This window comes from Rhinopithecus roxellana, chromosome 14 (assembly GCF_007565055.1).
Source record: "Rhinopithecus roxellana isolate Shanxi Qingling chromosome 14, ASM756505v1, whole genome shotgun sequence".
Classification (NCBI taxonomy): Eukaryota; Metazoa; Chordata; class Mammalia; order Primates; family Cercopithecidae; genus Rhinopithecus; species Rhinopithecus roxellana.
This window is the reverse complement of record NC_044562.1, coordinates 73,254,275-73,279,660: the sequence shown is the minus strand read 5'-3', so window position 1 is coordinate 73,279,660 and position 25,386 is coordinate 73,254,275. Positions and strand designations below refer to the sequence as shown.

Genomic DNA, 25,386 nt, shown 5'->3' with positions numbered 1-25,386 from the left:
CAATATGGATGTGTTTTTAAAGACCTCTGACGTCCAAACCACAGGGTAGTTTTTGACCATCTCATACGGTCCTTTTATCAGAAATAATACAGACAGGGAGTTGAAGTTTATAAACTCTCCTCCTCAATATGCCTAATCCTTCCTTCCATAAAGCGTTTAAAAAATTAAATTGTTTTAAATTTAAAAATTTAAAATTTTTAAAATTTAGTGTTAGGTGGTTAAAAGCTTGGCTCTTGAGTAAAGACTATCTGTAAAAGAATCTTAGCTCCATTTACTAGTTATGGGATCTTAGATAAGTCTCAGTTTCTTTATTTGTAAAACTGGAATGAAGACAGTTCCTATACTTCATGGGCACTGGAAGGAAGAGATGAGATAATATAGGTAGGATGTATGGAATATACATAAGGCATATATTTTTAGTACCCAGCATGCAGAGAGCTCTCAAAACTCTCAAAGACTATGTGGTGATGCGATGTTGATATTGTTATCATCATTAGCATCAGTCTTACAGCCTAACACAAGACTTGGGACAAAGTAGATGCTAAATAAATGTTAAAAGAATGAGCAAAATTCATGGCACATTCGTAAGCCTCACTGAATTCTTCAGACTCACAGATGAGTGCCTGTCTGAATGATTTCAGTCTCCTGCCCTTATACGGTCAGAACAGATTTAATACAAAGAAATGTATAAACCTTTTGTCTTTTATCTAGGTTATTCAAAAAGTAATGGCAGGTCAGAGGTGCTAAGAAGAATGGCATTTTAAATGTTTCTTCATTTGGCAGTCAAAATACATGCAGAATATGAACTAAAAACATGTTAGAGAGAAAATCTTGATAACATAGGTATCTTAGCAACATAACTGACTAAAGGAGACATTGAATTGAAAACATTTGTTGTGCTGAGAGAACATGTGCCACCTGAAATAAGGAGGATGTTTAGGATTCATGAACTGTAGTTTTCTATTCCACAGGTTGTTGAATCACTGTGGTTTAAACTCATCTGCAGGACCAAAACAACTATTACTGGAGGAATAATGTAAAGTGCCATGAAAATTTTTGGATAAATAAAAACCCTCTGCAATAAATTCCAAGAAAATATTAGAAGGAAAAGGGAATTCAGGCAGTATCTACCATTCATAAGCCTAAAGTCTGAACACTTTTCCTTCTATGAACTCAAACCCATAACTTGCTATAAAATTGCAAAATGAAGTTATTTTCATTATTTTAAAATGCATGTCTTAATAATAGAGACATAAAAATAAGAAGTATATTGTTTTAAAAAAAACTTGTCTAAAATATCTCCTCCTGCAGGATCAGCTGTAGAAAGGTTCTTAAAGCATATGCTTTTGTTATGTTTTCACTATCAAAATATCAAACCATGTCTTCAGTTGAATAATGTTTCTTTGTTGGTTTCATTTTTCAGGGTCTTTGAGATACTAGGTATAGAATTCAATACACTATGTTATACCAATGATACTTTTTTTTTTTTTGAGACGGAGTCTTGCTCTGTTGCCAGGCTGGAGTGCAGTAGCGCGATCTTGGCTCACTGCAACCTCCACCTTCTGGGTTCAAGCAATTCTCTTGTGTCAGCCTCCCGAGTAGCTGGGACTGCAGGTGCATGCCACCACGCCCAGCTAATTTTTGTATTTAAGTAGAGACAGGGTTTTACCATGTTGGCCAGGATGGTCTCAATCTCCTGACCTAGTGATCCACCCACCTCGGCCTCCCAAAGTGCTGGGATTACTGGCGTGAGCCACCACGCCCGGCCACGATACTGTTTTTAATGAACAATAGCATATTAAATTAGTTACTGTAGGCTTTTTGTTTGTTTTCATTGTCTCTTCTCCTGTAGCTTACATTAAATTTAGAGTTTTACACTTCCACATTTGAAAACCTCTCCAAAAGAGAAAGTTAGGTTCACATCACATGATATAAAAGGTATTTCTGGGTTCCCTTTAGAGCTGGTTGTCTTGAGGAAAAGTATTGTTTTAGTAGTAAGCTGAGCTAGCACCTTTCTCCACAGAAGTACCATTTTTTACTTGAAAGAATGTGTAAAACAAATTTTGGTTGTTCAGACTTGCGTGTTTGGCTTTTTTTTTTTTTTTGAGACGGAGTCTTGCTCTGTTGCCCAGGCTGGAGTGCAGTGGTGTGATCTCAGCTCACTGCAAGCTCCACCTCCTGGGTTCACGCCATTCTTCTGCCTCAGCCTCCTGAGTAGCTGGGACTACAGCCGCCTGCAACCACGCCTGGCTATTTTTTTGTATTTTTAGTAGAGACGGGGTTTCACCATGTTAGCCAGGGCAGTCTTGATCTCCTGACCTCGTGATTCGCCTGCCTTGGCCTCCCAAAGTGCTGGGATGACAGCCTTGAGTCAACGAGCTCTGCCAGGTGTTTGGCATTTTCTATGAAATGAATGAAGTGCTTTGGCTACCTCAAGGAAAACAACTGACAGTCAATGATAACATTAAAACTTTCAGGTAAAATTAGAATTTTGGAAAATCTGTATCTGCCACCCTAAACTTGACAGCTTCCTGCTACTTAAATGAGTTTTCTGAATATTAACAAATGTGACTTTTTTATATTGTATAAAATATGTCAACATTTGGAAGACCTACATAACTCAGTGAACCAATATTTTTCAAGTGACCAATGCATGATGTTTCAAAATCATGCACAGTTGAAAGATCCATTCAGAGTTCAATAGACCAATGGGTTTCAGTGTAACAGAGTAAAAAAATGGCTATTAATAAGGTTTCAGACTCCACATTACAAGTAACCTTTAAGAAATTACCACTTGTCTAGTTTTGGTATGGTATCAATGAGGAATACCACAATTATCTGAAAAGGCTATTAAAATACTCCTGTCTTTTCCAACTGCATGTTTATGTGTGGCCAGATTTTCTTCATATACTTCAACCAAAACAATCTATCACCACAGACTGAATACAGAAGCATTTATGAGAACCCAGTTTCATTTCCTTAAAATTAAGCCATTAATTAAAGAGATTCACAGAAATGTAAAACACTGCCACTCTTCTAAATTTTTTTGTTTCAAAAATTGCTTATTTAATAATATTGTTAACGTGTAATTTTTATGTTTCTTAAAGATATTTTATACAATCTATTTTAATTTCCAATATAGTAAATATCAGTAGATATAACCCACATAAACAAAAGCTCTTTAAAGTCTTCTGTAATTTTTAAAGTGTAAAGGGGTCCTAACTCCAAAAAGCTTCAGAATCACATATCTAATCTATTAGTTGTAAATTCTACTGAGCAACAGAATCACACATGTGATACAGATGTGTACATAGAAATATAAATATACTAATATAGATGTTTAGGCTCCATGTTGATTATACTGAATCAAAATTTCTGCAGACATTTCGATTTTATAGAAAGCTTCATTGGTGAGAATCCTGATCTGACTTAGCACCTTAATAAAAAATTATTTATCACCGCATGTTTCAGAACTTCCCCCAAATTTAAAGTTTTATTCTACTTATTTTATTTCTCATACGTACTGTCATTAGTAAGACCATCTTTAATTTTTTTCTTTTATAGTTACGAAATGCTAATCCTTCAGTGTTATTGATTTCTCTTCTTCTGAGAGATAACATAGAAAATGATAAACTGACAAATTGTGTTAAAGACCTGAGAGGGTTTTTGTTTGTTTCTGTTTTCTTTTCCTTTTTTTAACTTCTAAATAATAGTAAACTCTCTACAGTAAGTGTTACATATAGACTCTATAGAGCTAGGTATGCTTCAACTTTGACAATGAAATGCTAATAAGCACTTTGAAGACTGAAATGATGAAAACCTAAAACTGTCAAACTGAGTTTAAGTCAACTGTTGAAGATGTAAATGTAAGCTGACTATCTAAAATATAATAAATGCAATATGCATTATAAATCTTAGTTATCAGATTTCATTAATATGCAAATAAATTAGGTTAATCATTTAATATGGCTCAATTATTTAAAAAATTTAAAAATTTACCTGTATCTATCCTTATACTGCTATTTAAAATGCACATGTTCTGGCTGGGCACAGTGGCTCATGCCTGTAATCCCAGCACTTTGGGAGGTGATGTGGGCAGACCACTTGAGCCCAGAAGTTCGAGACCAGCCTGGGCAATATGGCAAAATCCCATCGCTACAAAAAAAATTAGCTAGGCATGGTGGTGCATGCCTGTAGTACCAGTACTTCAGAGGCTCAGGTGGGAGGATTACTTTAGCTCAGGAGTTCTTGAGGCTACAGTGAGCCATGATCACACGACTGCAGTCCAGCCTGGGTTGACAGATGGAGACCCTGTCTCTAAATAAATAAATAAAAATAAAATAAAATTCACTTGTTGAATTAGTGCACACTTATGTATAAATTTACACAACCACTAAGTCTAAATCCTTTCTTATTTATTGTTGTTGTATGTTGTATTTATTTGTTTATTGTATGAAAGGAACAAGACTATTTGAATGTGTACATCTGTGTGATACTTAATGAAGAGAGGACAGCATTTGACATAAGCAACTAAGAAAGAACTAAGCTACACTTTAAGAAAGGATATTTTATTTTTCTATATTTAAAATTTGATATCATAGGTCTTCTTATTCAATGAATTGGAATCTTCGTTCCTTCGTATTTGGTAAGAGTTTATTTAAAAAACTGAACGTAAGAGTTGCAATTCTAGAGTGACATTCTTTAATGGTCAGTCTGAATCATGCTTCAACTTCCTTTGGGCAGCTCTAGAGGTACTACTCCCTTTGGTAACCTAACTACTCAAAAGATAGTGATCTACTTAGTCTTTACACTAAGGGGCACTGTGTGGAAGGGTCTGGCTGTTCTCTATGATTTCATTACCAAAAATAGAGGATGCACTATTAAGACAGCCCCCTAGAATATCTTGATAACTCACCATAAATCTATCACCCCCAAAGATCTCCATGTTAATACCTATCCCTAAAAGATTGCATTAAAGATTAAAGGAGATAACCTGGTGAAGTACTTTGCACAGCTTCTGATACACCACGCTCAATAAATGTTAGTTATTTCTGTTATAATTCTAAGCTTTACAATTCTTAGAAATGTACAGTAGGGAGCTAGAAGAGACTTTCAGTTTCTTAAGGCCAAAGGGAATGGTTTGATTGGCTCAAAGATTTATAATCCTAGTCAGTAGCAGATTTAAGTATTCATGTCTATACTTAAACCTGTATATGTTCAGCCTATTCTACCTCTTGGAGTAAGTTGTCAGAAGTACAGAATCTTTAATTGGAAAAACCTCTTAAGGGTTAACAAAAAGAACATATGGGTAGAAAATTATGGCAGTTAGAAGGGACCTTGTGGTCATCTATGAAGCTGAGTCCTTCATTTTACTACTGAGACCCAGAGAGGTTATTAAGACATGCTTAAAGCAAAAATCATTGGCTAAAGTGACAGACTAGGATCCAGATCTCTTCTTCCAAGTAGATGCCCAATTAAAAAGTTGGTTATTTTTCTGCGTGTGAGGGAACTGCTGGATAAATAGGACATAACATGTAATAAAGCTGCTTTTGAAGTGTTTCTGTTTAAAGAGTAAAGGTGGATCTTTATGAAAAACAAATCTCAAAAAGTTAAGAAATTAAGGGAGGAAAAGAATAGCAGAAAAAGAACCAGATACTGTGGATCACTCCAAGCTATGACCAAACTTAGCATACAGGATATAGAAATTCTTTAGGAGTCTTAACACCAGATAAAACATTAAAGATCCATTACTATTTAAGTACCTTGTTCTAAAGAAAAATAAATTAGTTTAAAAGTTTAAAATATTTTTGTATGAAATCAAAAGTGATGCAATATTAAAAACATTTATAATCAACGTCGGTATGATTTTTAAAAACAAAATACAGAAAAACCCATCCCTTTGCAGTAACACTGCTTCCAAAAAAAAGCATTTTCATATTCATTAGTTAGGGAAAGGCATTTTGGGGGGGCTTTATCTGTAAAGGGACAAAGGGAATTCACTATTCACATTGAAATACGGTGGTAATTAGAATGTTATAGCCACAAGATAGCAAAACAGTTCTGGTTTAAATAACAATTTCAGCTAAGCCCCTCTATGCATGCTGCAGATGGAAATTATGGAAATCCTTTCCTCTCAAAATACTTTGTGAATTTAGAACTGGGCAACTCTAAAGTGTAGACAAGCTTGACTATGATTACATATGAAGCTAATGTACAAACTTTCTATATTCAGTAAACTCAGAAAAATGTTTCTCTCATATAGAAGTTTTATAATTTTAAAGATACAGACTATTCTAAGAAAAACAATTTGCACAAGTTTTTAATTATCCCCAAAGAAAATTAATTTATACATTTAAATTTTTATTAGTTATCCTTATTTATAAATAAATGCTGATTTTTAGAGCATTAAATATTCTGGAAACAAATGAAAAAGCCATTTTACAAGAGTAAACAAAATTCTAAACTTACAAAGACTGTTAAAATGACAACTTTTTCTTTACTTAATTTTTCTTTTTTTTTAAAGATTACTTAAGGACCAGGCACAGTGGCTCATGCCTGTAATCCCAGCACTTTGGGAGGCCGAGGCAGGTGGATCAGTTGAACTCAGGAGTTGGAGACCAGTCTGGGCAACATGGTGAAACTCCATCTCTACTAAAAATACAAAAAATTAGCTGAGCGTGGTGGTGCACACCTGTAGTCCCAGCTACTCGGGAGGCTAAGATATGAGAATCACCTGAACCCAGGAGATGGAGGTTGCAGTGAGCTGAGATTGCGTCAAACTGCACTCCAGCACAGGTAACAGAGCGAGACTCTGTCTCAAAAAAAAAAAAAAAAAAAAAAAAAGATTACTTAAGGAAGATTTATTATTAAACATAGAGAGCACAGGGAAAAAGAGTACTGATTACCAATCACTAAAGAACAAAATGTCCTGGCAAAAAGAGTCTCTCTCTCTCTCTACTCCAGTTTCCTCATCTTTAAAAATGATGCAAATAAGTTTCTTTTTTTGTATTCTGGGTGTGAATGACAAAAATTAACTTCATGAAGAGAGCCATGATGGTCTTGTTAATTACACAATGAATATTTAAAGAATGAATGAATAAAAAAAATTAAGGGATTAAATTCCTGCATATAAAGGAGTATTATACAGGCATTTAAAACATAAAGCAGAAATATATATGTATATTCACATGGAAAGATTGTTCATAGCCTAATGGTCAATAAAGCAAATTACAAAGTAGTTTATATAGAAGAAAGATTCCTTGCCCCCCAACTCTGGAAGGATAAACAGCAGAATATTATTAGTTATATTTCTGTCAATGGTGTAATGTGGGGTAATTTATATATTCATTGTTTCTCATAGTTTTATTATTTTTGTAAGTAATAAACACGAGTTACTTAAAATTAAAATATAAAAGTGTACATTAATCTATGCATAGGAAGACAGACTGAAAGGAAACTCATCAAAATGTTAACATAAAGTTGTCTTCGAATGGTGGAGCTATAAGGAAGCCCCTTCCTTCTCTGTTTTTCGTATCTTTCCAATTTTTTTTATAAAGAGCTTATATTTCTTTAAAACTTGGAAAAATCTTATATTTATTAATTAGATATATCAACATGATTTGTTTTTAAATTTAAGAACAATTTTAGATAATATGATTGGAGTTGCTCACAAATATCACCTACACTTGTTGGCATAACATGATGAGTTAGTCAGTGCAAATGAAATATTTCTACAATTTTCTACTACTTTGGTACTCTGGTGCCCTCCTCTCTGCAATACGATTCCCGGTGCTCCCAGCCTTAAGAAACACTACACGTCTAGAATGTGGCCAATAAACCATGCAGAATTCTAAAGGTAGGTCACAAGAAGAGACTGTTGAGCCCTTAATGGCTGCTTCCTTAGAGAACAATTCCAGATCACTGGAGGGCCTACTCCAGTCAAGGTGCATTGAAATCAGTTACTAAAACTAATATGCAAATGATTTAATCTTTTTTAAAGAAATTAGAATGAAGTCAAGGTTCTGCCTATATTAACATTCCTCAAACAATTACATTCCAATAGGTTTTCCTAAAGAAAACAGAAGAAAAGTTATAATCATTTCTCTAGGAATTTTGTACAACCCACAATCTACCCATAGGAGGCTGTCACACAAGAGAATGTCATTCTTCACCTGGGACTCGGTAAAGGAGAACTCCATTCTACAGGACAGTCGAGTGGGCTGCACCTACATAGTTTCAAGGAGTATAAGGAGAGAAATCTAAATGTTGTAGTGGTGTTCCATAGGAAACTCTGAAATCATACAACTGCCATAATGTTCCCATCTGAGTAAGACTGGGAGAGGGAAATGCAGAAATGATAGTTTTTCTCACTGTGGTACCTGGTACCATGAGGTACAGTTCACATTTAGAGAGTAGGGTGTGCTCTACTTTCCCATCAACTGTGATCATGAGTATCACCTTCTGCGGGACCTGTTCAGGCCAGAAAGGAAGAGCAAAGGTATAGCCAATGATTAAAGGAGGGCTGGCTGAGTGATTCTGGCTCAGGTCAAAGATCCCAACAGAGCAGTGAGGCTCTTCCTCCCTGCACCCAGGTATCCTCCCTTATTGGTGTACTAAAATTTATTGAAGCATTTATTACTGATTAAAAGGTGAAGACTTCCTAATGATAGGACTGAAAGCTTCAACAAGTTATACTGCTTTGTAATCACTACTATACACCTCTAATTCCTTTGTTGCTCATATTTCCCTAAGAAAAATGACCTGAGAAATTTTACATTCCAAAATCGGAGTTAAGGAAGGTAGATATTAAAGATAATTAGATGATATGTTTATAATAAATAAAAAGAGGAAAAACAAAGAAAGGAGTACTTCAAATATAAGAAATTAAAAATAAGATGTCACCTATTATGTCAACAATTTAAAATTTTTCTATAAGAGGGCATGAGGGAACTTTCTGGAGTTTCTATATATGGCTGTAGGGTTGGTTATACAGGTGCATATAGTTGTCAAAACTCATCAAACTACATGGAACTGTGCACATTTTACTGCATGTAAATTATACCTTAAAAAGTTGACTTTTTAAAAATTCTTAGAAACATGGAGATATAGGCTCATTTGTGGAGTTTCCACATTATAAAGAAAAACAGAACTTTCTCAAGGGATGAGGACTATACTTTTTTTCTCACTATGAACTTAGGCGGCAGCCCAAAGCCATTCTAAAGTTAATAAGCAAACTATACCCAGAACAGATATCCTTTCCCGTTGAGTGGGTGAAAGGAAGAGGGGTGTAAAATCTCTTAAGAAGGTGCTAAACAATCTGCAGCTTGCATAAAAGCCCCTGTTTTTGGAGGAAAATTTTACCATAAAGATGACCTTCTACTAAACATTGTTAGTAAATAAGTACAAGATGAACTAATGTAGATATTATCAAGGAAAATGTTTACACTGGATGAGATGTAAAATTTAAGAATGTAAATGAAGCCATCAGCAAACCTACAGCATTCAGTGAATGTTCACTGAATGGTGTTAGAAGCTAACGAAATGAAGGATAATAGGGTTGATTCCTTCAAGTTACTGACAAGCCCCAGTGAAAATAATGCAGCATACTTTAAAAGGGACATAGAGACAAGGATAAGATTAGTAGCCATTATAGCTGCCTATAATTTCCTGTTGAAAGAATCCAGTTATTGCAATACAATGTTATGTTTAAGCATTTCTGACCAGTTATAGTGATTTTAAAGAGACCCCCAAAGAGTTAGGGACTAATTTATGAGGCCATATAAAAACAAGTGTTTTCATAACTTAAGTAAAGGCTCAGAGGTATGGCTATTGTTTTCCAATCTCTGAGAGGTACAAATATTAGGAGAAAAGAGAAATGATTCCAAACAAAAAAGGAAAATACGATGGAGCAAAACACATAAGATGAAAATTACAGATCCAGAGCATGTGGTCTAACGTGAGGATTTACAACTAGAAAGCAGATTCTTTTAGAACTGCCCACAAAGTTAGTGAGCAATGTGGCCAAGAGCAGATTAACTAAGCTTGATAGTCTCATCTTGCTTTGTACCCCAAACGGTGATACTCTTCTATAAGCTACCAGAGTTGATTCCCTTTTGAAAAGTTAGATGAATGAAGATTTTGCCACCAACGATTATTTCCTCACCAAAATAAAGACTTTGAAAAAGCAGTTGTGTTCTAATCGCTTTCTTTTCTAACCCTCAAATCAGTAATTTAAATGATTTTGTTTAGTTGGCCCAGATACAGAAAACTTCCAAAACTGCAGCTGGCTTGGAAAATTACAGTTTGGTCTTCTGTTGGCCTGGTTCTTTGGAACTGAGAAAATGATGTTTATCTTCCATCTTCCTCCTTCCATCTGGTTTTCCCTACTGGCCTTCAATTACTAATCTTTTCTGTGGGTGATAAGATGGAAGGATGGATGAGATTAACACAAATAATTTCCTGGGCCCCATTTGAGTTTTCTTTAATCATTACAGCATGGGATTCTCTGTTAAGGTATACATAGTCCCAATACACAACTGACAGCCATGAGCTTGGCCACTTACCATCTTAGCTGCTTTGAACATATCCCTAAAGAGGAGCATCTAGCCACCACCCTCACAAATTATTTCATGTCACAAAAGACAATTGTTTTCTACCTCTGATGCTTTAACCATAGAATGAAGAATGACCCTCTCCACCTCCCAAGGACATTCTAAGGATACTGAATTCTTTAAGGGAAAAATATATAGTAGCAAATCAAACTGAATGACTGTTTTTCTTTCTCAGTCTCAGGACTGATTTCTATTAGGACCTTGGATTTGGCTGAACTCATTTTTAAAAAGTCATTTATTTAGTCAGTCAACAATTGTTCAAACAAAACTCAAGGTGTCGAGTCACAAATGAAACAATACTGGAGGACGAAAGCCTTGAAACTGGGGTGGAATGCCAGAATCTCATATTAATTTCTTATTCATGATTCTGAAAAATCAGTTTTCTTATCTACAAAAGTGTTTTCTGTGGTCTGCTGGGCTATGATAATGGCAAACTCAAATCAAACTGAGTCCAACTTAATATTTATTTAATGCCTGTGATAATATAGAGATGATAAAGGCAGCTTGTCTCCTACTTTCAAGATGCCTAAGTGTTATTAAATAGGTAGAAATAACAAAACATGAAAATGTAAGTTCTTTGAGATAGGGCTTAAATCTTAAATATCTTTTATTTCCTCCAGAGCCTAGCCTGGTTCCTTGCAAATGGGAGGCACACAATAAATGTTGAATTAAGTGCAATTAATTTTGATAGGAGATAAGTTAGTTCAGGAGACTGAAGAAGAAATAGAGATAATATTCCTGCCTTGTTCTTAACTTGTTTAAATTCCAACATAAGGCCAGGCACTGTGGCTCACGTCTGTAATCTCAGCACTTTGGGAGGCTGAGGTGGGTAGATCACTTGAGCTCAAGAGTTTGAGACCAGCTTGGGCAACATGGAGAAACCTGGTCTCTACAACATATACAAAAATTAGCCAGCTATGGTAATGCATGGCCTGGAGTCCCAGCTATTCAGGAGGCTAAGGCAGAAGGATAGCTTGAGCCCAAGAGGTCAAGGCTGCAGTGAGCCATGTTTGTGCCACCGCACTCCAGTCTGGGTGTCTGGGTGATAAAGTGAGACCCTGTCTCAAACAAAAAAGGATCCAACATAGCTTCTGAATATCAAGAAGAAATTATTTGTGTAGATGTCTCAAGAAAGACTATTTAAAGAAAATGAAATAGAAAGATATTAAACAGACTTAACAGAAAACCTGAAAGATTGTAATGGACTCAACATGGAGTGCAGGTTTAATAAAAGTTCACTGGGGGGCGGAGCAAGATGGCCGAATAGGAACAGCTCCAGTCTCCAACTCCCAGCGCGAGCAACACAGAAGACCGGTGATTTCTGCATTTTCAACTAAGGTACTGGGGTCATCTCACTGGGGAGTGCCGGACAATCGGTGCTGGTCAGCTGCTGCAGCCTGACCAGCGAGAGCTGAAGCAGGGTGAGGCATCGCCTCACCTGGGAAGCACAAGGGGGAAGGGAATCCCTTTTCCTAGCCAGGGGAACTGAGACACACAACACCTGGAAAATCGGGTAACTCCCACCCCAATACTGCGCTTTAAGCAAACGGGCACACCAGGAGAATATATCCCACACCTGGCCGGGAGGGTCCCACGCCCACGGAGCCTCCCTCATTGCTAGCACAGCAGTCTGCGATCTAACCGCAAGGCAGCGGCGAGGCTGGGGGAGGGGCGCCCGCCACTGCTGAGGCTTAAGTAGGTAAACAAAGCCGCTGGGAAGCTCGAACTGGGTGGAGCTCACAGGAGCTCAAGGAAACCTGCCTGTCTCTGTAGACTCCACCTCTGGGGACAGGGCACAGATAAATAACAACAACAAAAAAGCAGCAGAACCTCTGCAGATGCAAACGACTCTGTCTGACAGCTTTGCAGAGAGCAGTGGATCTCCCAACACGGAGGTTGAGATCTGAGAAGGGACAGACTGCCTGCTCAAGTGGGTCCTTACCCCTGAGTAGCCTAACTGGGAGACATCCCCCACTAGGGGCAGTCTGACACCCCACACCTCACAGGGTGGAGTACACCCCTGAGAGGAAGCTTCCAAAGTAAGAATCAGACAGGTACACTCGCTGTACAGCAATATTCTATCTTCTGCAAACTCTGCTGCTGATACCCAGGCAAACAGGGTCTGGAGTGGACCTCAAGCAATCTCCAACAGACCTACAGCTGAGGGTCCTGACTGTTAGAAGGAAAACTATCAAATAGGAAGAACACCTATACCAAAACCCCATCAGTACGTCACCATCATCAAAGACCAGAGGCAGATAAAACCACAAAGATGGGGAAGAAGCAGGGCAGAAAAGCTGGAAATTCAAAAAATAAGAGCGCATCTCCCCCTGAAAAGGAGCACAGCTCATTGCCAGCAACAGATCAAAGCTGGTCAGAGAATGACTTTGACGAGATGAGAGAAGAAGGCTTCAGTCCATCAAACTTCTCAGAGCTAAAGGAGGAATTACATACCCAGCGCAAAGAAACTAAAAATCTTGAAAAAAGAGTGGAAGAATTGATAGCTAGAATAATTAATGCAGAGAAGGTCATAAACAAAATGACAGAGATGAAAACCATGACACAAGAAATACGTGACAAATCCACAAGCTTCAGTAACCGACTCGATCAACTGGAAGAAAGAGTATCAGCGATTGAGGATCAAATGAATGAAATGAAGCGAGAAGAGAAACCAAAAGAAAAAAGAAGAAAAAGAAATGAACGAAGCCTGCAAGAAGTATGGGATTATGTAAAAAGACCAAATCTACGTCTGATTGGGGTGCCTGAAAGTGAGGGGGAAAATGGAACCAAGTTGGAAAACACTCTTCAGGATATCATCCAGGAGAACTTCCCCAACCTAGTAAGGCAGGCCAACATTCAAATTCAGGAAATACAGAGAATGCCACAAAGATACTCCTCGAGAAGAGCAACTCCAAGACACATAATTGCCAGATTCACCCAAGTTGAAATGAAGGAAAAAATCTTAAGGGCAGCCAGAGAGAAAGGTCGGGTTACCCACAAAGGGAAGCCCATCAGACTAACAGCAGATCTCTCGGCAGAAACTCTACAAGCCAGAAGAGAGTGGGGGCCAATATTCAACATTCTTAAAGAAAAGAATTTTAAACCCAGAATTTCATATCCAGCCAAACTAAGTTTCATAATTGAAGGAGAAATAAAATCCTTTACAGATAAGCAAATGCTTAGAGATTTTGTCACCACCAGGCCTGCCTTACAAGAGACCCTGAAGGAAGCCTTAAACATGGAAAGGAACAACCGGTACCAGCCATTGCAAAAACATGCCAAAATGTAAAGACCATCGAGGCTAGGAAGAAACTGCATCAACCAACGAGCAAAATAACCAGTTAATATCATAATGGCAGGATCAAGTTCACACATAACAATATTAACCTTAAATGTAAATGGACTAAATGCTCCAATTAAAAGACACAGACTGGCAAACTGGATAAAGAGTCAAGACCCATCAGTCTGCTGTATTCAGGAGACCCATCTCACATGCAGAGACATACATAGGCTCAAAATAAAGGGATGGAGGAAGATCTACCAAGCAAATGGAGAACATAAAAAAGCAGGGGTTGCAATCCTAGTCTCTGATAAAACAGACTTTAAACCATCAAAGATCAAAAGAGACAAAGAAGGCCATTACATAATGGTAAAGGGATCAATTCAACAGGAAGAGCTAACTATCCTAAATATATATGCACCCAATACAGGAGCACCCAAATTCATAAAGCAAGTGCTTAGAGACTTACAAAGAGACTTAGACTCCCATACAATAATAATGGGAGACTTCAACACTCCACTGTCAACATTAGACAGATCAACGAGACAGAAAGTTAACAAGGATATCCAGGAATTGAACTCATCTCTGCACCAAGCGGACCTAATAGACATCTATAGAACTCTCCACCCCAAATCAACAGAATATACATTCTTCTCAGCACCACATCGCACTTATTCCAAAATTGACCACATAGTTGGAAGTAAAGCACTCCTCAGCAAATGTAAAAGAACAGAAATTATAACAAACTGTCTCTCAGACCACAGTGCAATCAAACTAGAACTCAGGACTAAGAAACTCAATCAAAACCGCTCAACTACATGGAAACTGAACAACCTGCTCCTGAATGACTACTGGGTACATAACGAAATGAAAGCAGAAATAAAGATGTTCTTTGAAACCAATGAGAACAAAGATACAACATACCAGAATCTCTGGGACACATTTAAAGCAGTGTGTAGAGGGAAATTTATAGCACTAAATGCCCACAAGAGAAAGTAGGAAAGATCTAAAATTGACACTCTAACATCACAATTAAAAGAACTAGAGCGGCAAGAGCAAACACATTCAAAAGCTAGCAGAAGGCAAGAAATAACTAAGATCAGAGCAGAACTGAAGGAGATAGAGACACAAAAATCCCTCCAAAAAATCAATGAATCCAGGAGTTGGTTTTTTGAAAAGATCAACAAAATTGACAGACTGCTAGCAAGACTAATAAAGAAGAAAAGAGAGAGGAATCAAATAGACGCAATAAAAAATGATAAAGGGGATATCACCACCGACCCCACAGAAATACAAACTACCATCAGAGAATACTATAAACACCTCTACGCAAATCAACTAGAAAATCTAGAAGAAATGGATAATTTCCTGGACACTTACACTCTCCCAAGACTAAACCAGGAAGAAGCTGAATCCCTGAATAGACCAATAGCAGGCTCTGAAATTGAGGCAACAATTAATAGCCTACCCACCAAAAAAAGTCCAGGACCAGATGGATTCACAGCTGAATTCTACCAGAGGTACAAGGAGGAGCTGGTACCATTCCTTCTGAAACTATTCCAATCAATAGAAAAAGAGGGAATCCTCCCTAACTCATTTTATGAGGCCAACATCATCCTGATACCAAAGCCTGGCAGAGACACAACAAAAAAAGAGAATTTTAGACCAATATCCCTGATGAACATCGATGCCAAAATCCTCAATAAAATACTGGCAAACCGGATTCAGCAGCACATCAAAAAGCTTATCCACCATGATCAAGTGGGCTTCATCCCTGGGATGCAAGGCTGGTTCAACATTCGCAAATCAATAAACGTAATCCAGCATATAAACAGAACCCAAAGACAAGAACCACATGATTATCTCAATAGATGCAGAAAAGGCTTTTGACAAAATTCAACAGCCCTTCATGCTAAAAACGCTCAATAGATTCGGTATTGATGGAACGTACCTCAAAATAATAAGAGCTATTTATGACAAACCCACAGCCAATATCATACTGAATGGGCAAAAACTGGAAAAATTCCCTTTGAAAACTGGCACAAGACAGGGATGCCCTCTCTCACCACTCCTATTCAACATAGTGTTGGAAGTTCTGGCTAGGGCAATCAGGCAAGAGAAAGAAATAAAGGGTATTCAGTTAGGAAAAGAAGAAGTCAAATTGTCCCTGTTTGCAGATGACATGATTGTATATTTAGAAAACCCCATTGTCTCAGCCCAAAATCTCCTTAAGCTGATAAGCAACTTCAGCAAAGTCTCAGGATACAAAATTAATGTGCAAAAATCACAAGCATTCTTATACACCAGTAACAGACAAACAGCGAACCAAATCATGAATGAACTTCCGTTCACAATTGCTTCAAAGAGAATAAAATACCTAGGAATCCAACTTACAAGGGATGTAAAGGACCTCTTCAAGGAGAACTACAAACCACTGCTCAGTGAAATAAAAGAGGACACAAACAAATGGAAGAACATACCATGCTCATGGATAGGAAGAATCAATATCATGAAAATGGCCATACTGCCCAAGGTTATTTATAGATTCAATGCCATCCCCATCAAGCTACCAATGAGTTTCTTCACAGAATTGGAAAAAACTGCTTTAAAGTTCATATGGAACCAAAAAAGAGCCCGCATTGCCAAGACAATCCTAAGTCAAAAGGACAAAGCTGGAGGCGTCATGCTACCTGACTTCAAACTATACTACAAGGCTACAGTAACCAAAACAGCATGGTACTGGTACCAAAACAGAGATATAGACCAGTGGAACAGAACAGAGTCCTCAGAAATAATACCACACATCTACAGCCATCTGATCTTTGACAAACCTGACAAAAACAAGAAATGGTGAAAGGATTTCCTATTTAATAAATGGTGCTGGGAAAATTGGCTAGCCATAAGTAGAAAGCTGAAACTGGATCCTTTCCTTACTCCTTATACGAAGATTAATTCAAGATGGATTAGAGACTTAAATGTTAGACCTAATACCATAAAAACCCTAGAAGAAAATCTAGGTAGTACCATTCAGGACATAGGCATGGGCAAGGACTTCATGTCTAAAACACCAAAAGCAACGGCAGCAAAAGCCAAAATTGACAAATGGGATCTGATTAGACTAAAGAGCTTCTGCACAGCAAAAGAAACTACCATCAGAGTAAACAGGCAACCTACAGAATGGGAGAAAATTTTTGCAATCTATTCATCTGACAAAGGGCTAATATCCAGAATCTACAAAGAACTCAAACAAATATACAAGAAAAAAACAAACAACCCCATCAAAAAGTGGGCAAAGGATATGAACAGACATTTCTCAAAAGAAGACATTCATACAGTCAACAGACACATGAAAAAATGCTCATCATCACCGGCCATCAGAGAAATGCAAATCAAAACCACAATGAGATACCATCTCACACCAGTTAGAACGGCAATCATTAAAAAGTCAGGAAACAACAGGTGTTGGAGAGGATGTGGAGAAATAGGAACACTTTTACGCTGTTGGTGGGATTGTAAACTAGTTCAACCATTGTGGAAAACAGTATGGCAATTCCTCAAGGATCTAGAACTAGATGTACCATATGACCCAGCCATCCCACTACTGGGTGTATACCCAAAGGATTATAAATTATTCTACTACAAAGACACATGCACACGTATGTTTATTGCGGCACTATTCACAATAGCAAAGACTTGGAATCAACCCAAATGCCCATCTGTGACAGACTGGATTAAGAAAATGTGGCACATATACACCATGGAATATTATGCAGCCATAAAAAAGGATGAGTTTGCATCCTTTGTAGGGACATGGATGCAGCTGGAAACCATCATTCTTAGCAAACTATCACAAGAAGAGAAAACCAAACACCGCATGTTCTCACTTATAGGTGGGAACTGAACAATGAGATCACTTGGACTCGGGAAGGGGAACATCACACACTGGGGCCTATCATGGAGAGGGGGGAGGGGGGAGGGATTGCATTGGGGAGTTATACATGATATAAATGATGAATTGATGGGTGCTGACGAGTTGATGGGCGCAGCACACCAACATGGCACAAGTATACATATGTAACAAACCTGCACGTTATGCACATGTACCCTAGAACTTAAAGTATAATAATAAAAAAAAAGAACACTAGCCTCAAAAAATATATATGTATGTGTGTATATATATGTATGTGTGTATACATGTGTGTATATGTATACACACATACATATATATACACACATATATACACATATATATACATATACACACATATATATAAAGAAATGTTCCCATAATTAATATAGTAATGATAAATACTCAAGGTGATGCTTACCCTAAATACCCTGACTTAATCATTAAACATTCTCTGCATCTAACAAATATCACACATACTCGATAAATTTGTCCAAATATTTTATATCAATAAAAAAATTAAAAAAAAATAATAAAAGTTCACTGACAGGCATAGAAGCAGAAAGTTTGACTTGTATTATATTCAGGGAAAGGAGAGTTAAAATACTGTTCGATACTAAAATGCAAATATCACAGGAAAATAATGTATTTTGGCCTTAAAAGTCATTAGAGAATTATTGGACAAAGGCATACGTTTCCTGAGCAGAGATAGAGCTATCACCATATTATTAAAAGAGAAACTCTGCTTTCTTGATAAAGCAATTAGGAGCCCTTTGCTTCTAATGCAAGATAACAATCTTGTGAACTTAAAGGGCAGTTCAAGCACTCAAAAGATGAATCTTAAAGATAAATCTAAATATGCTGTTCCTAGCAAAAGCTAGGGGGATAGTACTAAGACTCAGGAATGGGCACCTGGTTGGGAACTACTCTGATCCCAGAAAGCAATAATTCTTCATGCAATGCTTCACATTTACTAGGAAGGCCACATTATAAAATCTTTGCAATACTTCTGCCCACTAGTGTAATAGTATCCATAATCCCCATTTTAGAGACTGGGGCAACTTGAGACTTGGGGAGGTTAAGGACTTGTTCAAGACCACACAGACTAATATATACCTTTTAAAAATTTAACTTTACTTAATTTCTGAAGGAGGCTGTTTATAGAGGGTAAATGCACTATGAGAAGTTCTGTGCAGAAATTATAGTCTTCCTCATAAATTACTAACCTGGCTTTTTAATGCAAATCAGTAACCCTGGGCACAGCTGGCAATCTCTAAGAGCCTGTTCATCCCAGAACAACTGATCTTAACCTTGAACAAGCCACATTGGAGACTAGAGCATGTAAATTTGGGGGACAGCGAGAAGTGGATTTTAAAACGCAGGGTTAAGAGGGAGAAGAACAAAAAGAGGAGCATAGCTTGAGCATGAACAAGGAATGACAAAAAAAGGCCCAAAAGACTGGGAAGGTACAAAATCAAGAAATCAACAGTTTTCTGCAAACTTCTTTGTGCCTTGTACTCCTCTGGTATTGTTACTTTTATTCGTGATTAAGTATCACCTTACTGCTGATTTGTACACTGAGATTACATGGATACAGGTAATGGCCTATATATATATTTGAAGCAAAGTAAAAAACATTTACAAGACTTGCTTTGTGAGAGACTAAGCCAATCAACAAAGCAGACTGACCATGCCCCTTTTGCTATTGCAGGGAACAAAGACTCCTAGCATTTTGTGGAGATATCCAAAGAATTCAAGTAGTTATGGCAGTTTTGGGCAAGGACCCCACTTACATTTCAACTTAAAATTTCACAAGGCTTTTTAATACAACACACAGTCTGGTGATCGCAAAAGAATTCTTCAAAAATGGAACTTAAATGTTAAAGAAATTCCTTAAAAATAAATTAATATGACAATGTATCAAGCATTGCATTCATTTTAAGCTTAGAGGGGAAGAAAAAAATACACAGAACACACATAGGTTATATAGTGTGTCAAAGTTCCATAAAATAAAACAATTCATTTTGTACACCCTTGACATCACAGGCACCCTTACACATGTGTGGGACAGGTTTAGATCTTAGATAACAAAATCCCAAAGTAAGGACATTCTGCCTAGATTCAGAGATCTGGCTCACAGTATGGCTTCTGAAATGTAAATTATATCATGTTTGATAGTTCATATTATTAACAATTATATGAGACATTTTGAAAGCATGGCTTGGGGGAATTAAAATTATTAAGTGCAAAATTATCATAAAAACTACTGCATTCAGCCATTGGTCCAGTATCTGTTGACATAAACATATTGTATTTACCACTTGGAATACCAAACTATTCAAATACAGTTCCAAGATAAATAAAAAGAAGTAACTAATAAAAGTTGGGTTCTTGGCCAGTCTGGACTGCTAAATTAAGCCATTTTAGAAGGGAAGAAAGTCTGGCTTCTCAAGATGCTGCAATTTCATGATTAAATATTTTTATCTATTTCAGTGTTTTCCAATCGATATTTCAAGCTGAGGAAGCAACTTAAATAGTTAATGAGAAAAATAACATAGCTATCACTTGGAAAAAAATATTTTTCCCTCACAACAGGCTACCAGATCCTAGGGACAAGTAAGAATCTTCAGGATTCACTCCTCATAGTAAAAACCTTCACGGCCATGAAACCATCCTGTCAGCCTTTCCCAAAAGCTCAGATGCACAACTTACACCTTTAGGATTGCAACAAAAAAATAAAAACACTTGGAATTCTCATCTTTCTATTTTAAAACAAAGAAAGACCTTAGGAGATTATCTGGCTCAAAATTTCCCAAAGTGGGTTTCATGAAACATTTTTCAAAAATGTTCTTAATAATGGCAGGGTGATCAAATAAGTATGAGAGCATTCTTAGAGAGTCATAATCACATTAGGTCATGCATAACGCAGAGAAGGCCTACAGAAAGGATCAGACTTTTAAAAAAACTGAAATTTTCATCAAACCTATTTGAGCATAGAACCCTTTTTGCAGTATTTATTAAAATCCTGTGTAATTAATGTTTTGTAGAAAATGCCTTATCTCATACAAAGAAACTGAAATCCAGACAGGTGAGGTGACTGTCCTAAGGTCATACAATTAGTTGGTGAATAAGCTAAAAACAGACCTCACCTCTCAGGACCCCATCAGGTATTCCTTTTGGTATGATGTTATCTTTCTTCTACAATACCTACACTCCTTAAAGGATCACACACTGAAAGAACCACATCTTGGAGACCACCTAGTCCAAAGCCCTCCCATAAAGCTAGGGAAATACAGTCTCAGAAAAGTAAAGCAGTTTGCCCAAAGTGACATATAAAATTCATTCTTGTAGAACTAGAACATAGCTCTTAATTCCAACACTAGTATCTTTCCACAACAGCATGCTAATTCCTGCAAAGCCAACACTTTTGGCCTCTGAGGTAAAGAATTCATGAACAAGAGGGGTTTTAGCTATTAAGGGCCCATTAAATATTTATTAAACCATACTTGTGTCAATAGATACTTTAAATCAATCAAACATGATTGTCTTTACTTACAAATGTCATCCATTGTGACAGGGAATCAATGTTTCAAGCTGTTGAACAGGTCATCAACCCTGTCCTGTTGGATGACACCTGTAAATAAAATAAATCTATTTTTGAGTGAGTAGATTTTAAGCCAGCTAGATTTAAGATGCATGCGGTTTAAAGCAAAGAATAATTTTAAAAATGATTCTTAATTATGTACTGCCACGGAGAGATACTTCCCAGCGCCAGCAGTTTCACTCTCAGTAGCTATTGCTGTCCACCAGCACAAAACAATCCAGGGAATTCAGCACAGAAAGTTGCTAGAATACACAGGGAACCATGACTCCTGGAGCTACCAGGGTCTTCTAGGTATCTACCTCAGCTTACTATCTCTGTGAATATCACTTCCACTTTGATGGGGGGACAACCAAGGCCTGGTGAAGTCAAATGACTTGCCTAATGTTAAACAGCTAAGTGTCTTTAGCTAAATCCCTTGGTGTTGGAAAGCACGTACAGAATGCATTAACAAAGGTTATCATTAGGCTGATCAATTTTGAAGACTCACATGTACACATTTTTAAACATTTCACAAATGCTGACTTAGAATGTTCTAGCAAATCTGCAAAGAATATAATGTCAGTATTAGATATTCAAATATAAGCATTACTGAAAAATGCCATAGATGGAAAATCAACCAATAGTGAGAAAATGGGAACTAGACCATGAAAAGAACAATATTAAATACAACAGGTATTTAGGATTTTAAGCTCTGGCTACTTCCAAACAAGATTTGTGATTCCTAGCAAATATGAATATATAAAAAATCAGTTTTATATATTTTCTACAGTTTATCCTTTTAAATGCTGATTTCTCCGTAGCCACAAAATGCCAATGTAAGATCTGCCAAAAACTAAAATTTGAGCTGGACACAAACTTTCTTATTTCCATTCTGTACCCACTCTAAGGTAATGGGAAATTATTTGAGGATGCTGCCTTGAGGTAAGATGGCTGCTATATAATAACATTACCACCAAACTTACATTGAGTGTCTCCATGTGCCAAGTGCTGATGGAGCATTTTACACTAGCTATCTCACTCACTCCTCACAGCAACTTGACCATTATTACAATTCTACAAATAAGACAATCAAAAGCACAGACAAATCAGGTATTACAACTTGCACACAGATCTATTTGGTGATAGAATCCAAGCTCAAGACCTACTGCATTTCTTTGATTTAGCAATTGAAGATACTTAAAAACATAACTATGAATTAACACAGTTCCAATTACAATACATAAAATGCCCCCAACTAAATGTCACACACTATAAAACATGAGGAAAATCTCTTACTTTTTTTCTTGGGGGTGAGTAGGAGGCTGGGGACAATTTTCAAAAGTAAAATAATCTTAATGCCAAGAGATTAAAACTTTTATGTTAACCTGAAATATATCACAATTAAAATATGACAGCTAAAAAACTTAAATTGTCTTTTATAATTAAAGAAAAGTAAAAGTAAATCATACTCATTCAATTACTTCTTAACAGATTATAAAGAGATAAATCCTCCTCCTACTCAAGAATGACTGACTTCCAAAATTAAAATCTTGCTAAGAACACAACTATTTATAAAGTAAATTATCTTTAAGGAAAACAGAAAAGTAATTTTGTGAGACAATGCAACCCCCTCAATTACTTATGTAATAGTAGCTATCTTTTCTTGACCAGGAGTTACGCTTCTGACCAATTCCCTGAACTATTTTTTATTAGGGGCCGTTTTTCCAACATATTTTTCAAATTGTGAAACGGATAAAACAGAAAACAACGAGGAATATAAAAATATACCTGACATATTTTAATAGAACAAGAATTAGTTATATGCAAAGCTCAGCATCACAGAAACTAGACATTAAGAAAAATGCATATACTTTCCAAAGCACTGTGGAGGAATCAATCTCTTCTGGCAATAATGGCTTTCTTAAAAGAACCCCAAACAGAAAAAGATAAAGTGTGGTTTCATAGTAGCTTACCCTTTTCTCTGACACCCCATCCTGGCCTGTAGAATCTCTCTCATCATGTGTCTCTTTCAGGACTGGCATATGTTTTTTGTATGCTGGCTCTCTGTTTAAGGTTGTGTATCCTATATGCTCATATATTGGGTTTATCGTCATCTTGGCAATGTATTCTGCTGCCTTGGTTTCAATATAGAGAGTAATCAAGCCATCAGTCACCAGATCGTGGATGGACTCAAAGCGTTTCTCCCCAACAAAGTGCTTGCCATCGTAGTAGAGCCTGAAGTTTCTGGTTTGACTTCCAAATCTGCCTCAATGAAATGGGAAAGATGTTTTTAAGAAAAGTAAGCAACTGAATTCTTTCTGAAAAACAAAACAAAACAAAACAAAAAAAAACTATTGCTTTGTTTTGTGTGTGTCTTCTTTGTTTAAATAAGCTGTGGCTAATCTCTCTGAATCGTCTGGAATATATAAAATTAAACCTTTGAACACAAAGAATGACCTTGTAATAACTAGGGACAACTAGTCAAAAGCATGCCTACCATAGGAGGAAGAATTTTTTTTTTTATCTTTTTAAACCACTTTATTGTGCCTGTGGAAAAAATGGGAGAAAATAAACCTCACACCACATTAAAACATAGTCAATATTCAATTGGCCAACTCCATAATAGACATTTCTATACTAACATTTTTTCTTCAAGTTGATCAATAAGAATATTCAATGTACTTTAGACCTCAGCAGTCATGTCTTTTAATAGGAAAGCTCCATTTAGGGCTAACCAGAATATGATGCCAGCAATCAAAGTAGAGCTGACTCCAGAAACCTGAGCCATGAAGGGCAGCATGGCACAGAAACACACTTTTGCTACTTCTGGCCACAAGCCAAGGACTTATTCTTTCCTTTTTAAAAAGTCATTATTCTGTCTGCTGGTTAGGTCTGTGCAAGAAATGTTTGCAATATATATATTGCACATGTATGGTACAAATATGGCACAAAAATCATAAGCTATTGGACTACAGAAATTCTGTTTTCAATTTTATGTTCTGATGATGTGCTCTAACAACTGAAGAATAATGGTTTACTTTTATGATAATTTCAGTATTTTGTTTCCTGCAGCAAGCCTCAGAAATGGATCCAATTTGGCATGATTAACATCAGTGTCCTTGCAGGAAGACACAGGCAAGAAAATGCACTGACTCTAATGAAAGCAGATGTCAAAAGGCAACATGGTAACAAGAGCTGCCAATGTCATGGTCTCCTGAAGGTAACCCTGAGTGAGACTAATTAAAAACTAAACAAGTCACAAAGGATATATTTAATTTCACTGTTAGAAGTACACAGAACAGGGATGAACTAAAACACTAAAATAAACGCTGTTTAAGTAAAGTGTTAAATGGGATTATAACCTTGTTACATAACAAAATTGTTCTGGTATAGGTTATATTCCAAATGGATAGGAGTTAGACACATCTTAGTGTGGAAATAAAATATGGAAAGGAAATATTTTTAAAAATAATGGCCAGAGGCATGTCTGTTTCTTTGGTTCAAATTAGACTTTAATAACGATTTAATCTAGAATCCAACGTACTATCCATGTTGGCCCTTCTAAAGTATAATTTATCCATCCTTTAGTAACAATCAAATTTTGATTTACACTTAAGTGAACTATCCATATAATTAAACTTTCTTGTTCTCCATTTTCCTCTAATGTTAAAGACACATTTCTCCCAAGCAAATTTTCATTATAAAGCCTAAAAAATTAGAAAGGTGAAATTTCTACAGCAAAGTTAAATACAAAAGTTTTTCAGTTTAATATACTGCTTTCATCATTTCCTTTTTTCCCCTAATATACATTATCTGCAACATGGAAAGCAACTTCATAGCTTTAACAAGACTCTTACAATAATAAACACACATAATACTGAGTCCCTTTATATTTCAGTTGTATCTGAGACATTTCAGTGAGGGCTCAGACCATTTTACTCCTGCTGGGACTTACGATTTTACAGTGGGCATTTCCACAGTGGATATAGCATTTAAAAACAATTAA

At 36.7% G+C, this 25,386-nt stretch overlaps 1 protein-coding gene across 3 annotated transcripts in view; it reads right to left on the bottom strand.

The window, feature by feature from the left end:
- Nucleotides 1-25,386, bottom strand: part of CHN1 (chimerin 1) — a 214,213-nt gene that overhangs the window by 61,630 nt on the left and 127,197 nt on the right. The window contains exons 1-2 of one of the 3 annotated variants that reach the window (XM_030916101.1): nt 23,354-23,455; nt 21,354-21,431 (exon numbers count right to left, since the gene is read on the bottom strand). The exons of 1 other annotated variant lie outside the window; for it this stretch is intronic. In XM_030916101.1, the coding sequence (XP_030771961.1) occupies nt 21,354-21,362 (9 nt within the window). In that variant the 5' untranslated portion in view covers nt 21,363-21,431; nt 23,354-23,455. Of the gene's footprint in view, nt 1-21,353; nt 21,432-23,353; nt 23,643-25,386 lie in introns of those variants that run through there. One more of the 3 variants, XM_030916099.1, reaches the window with a different exon arrangement.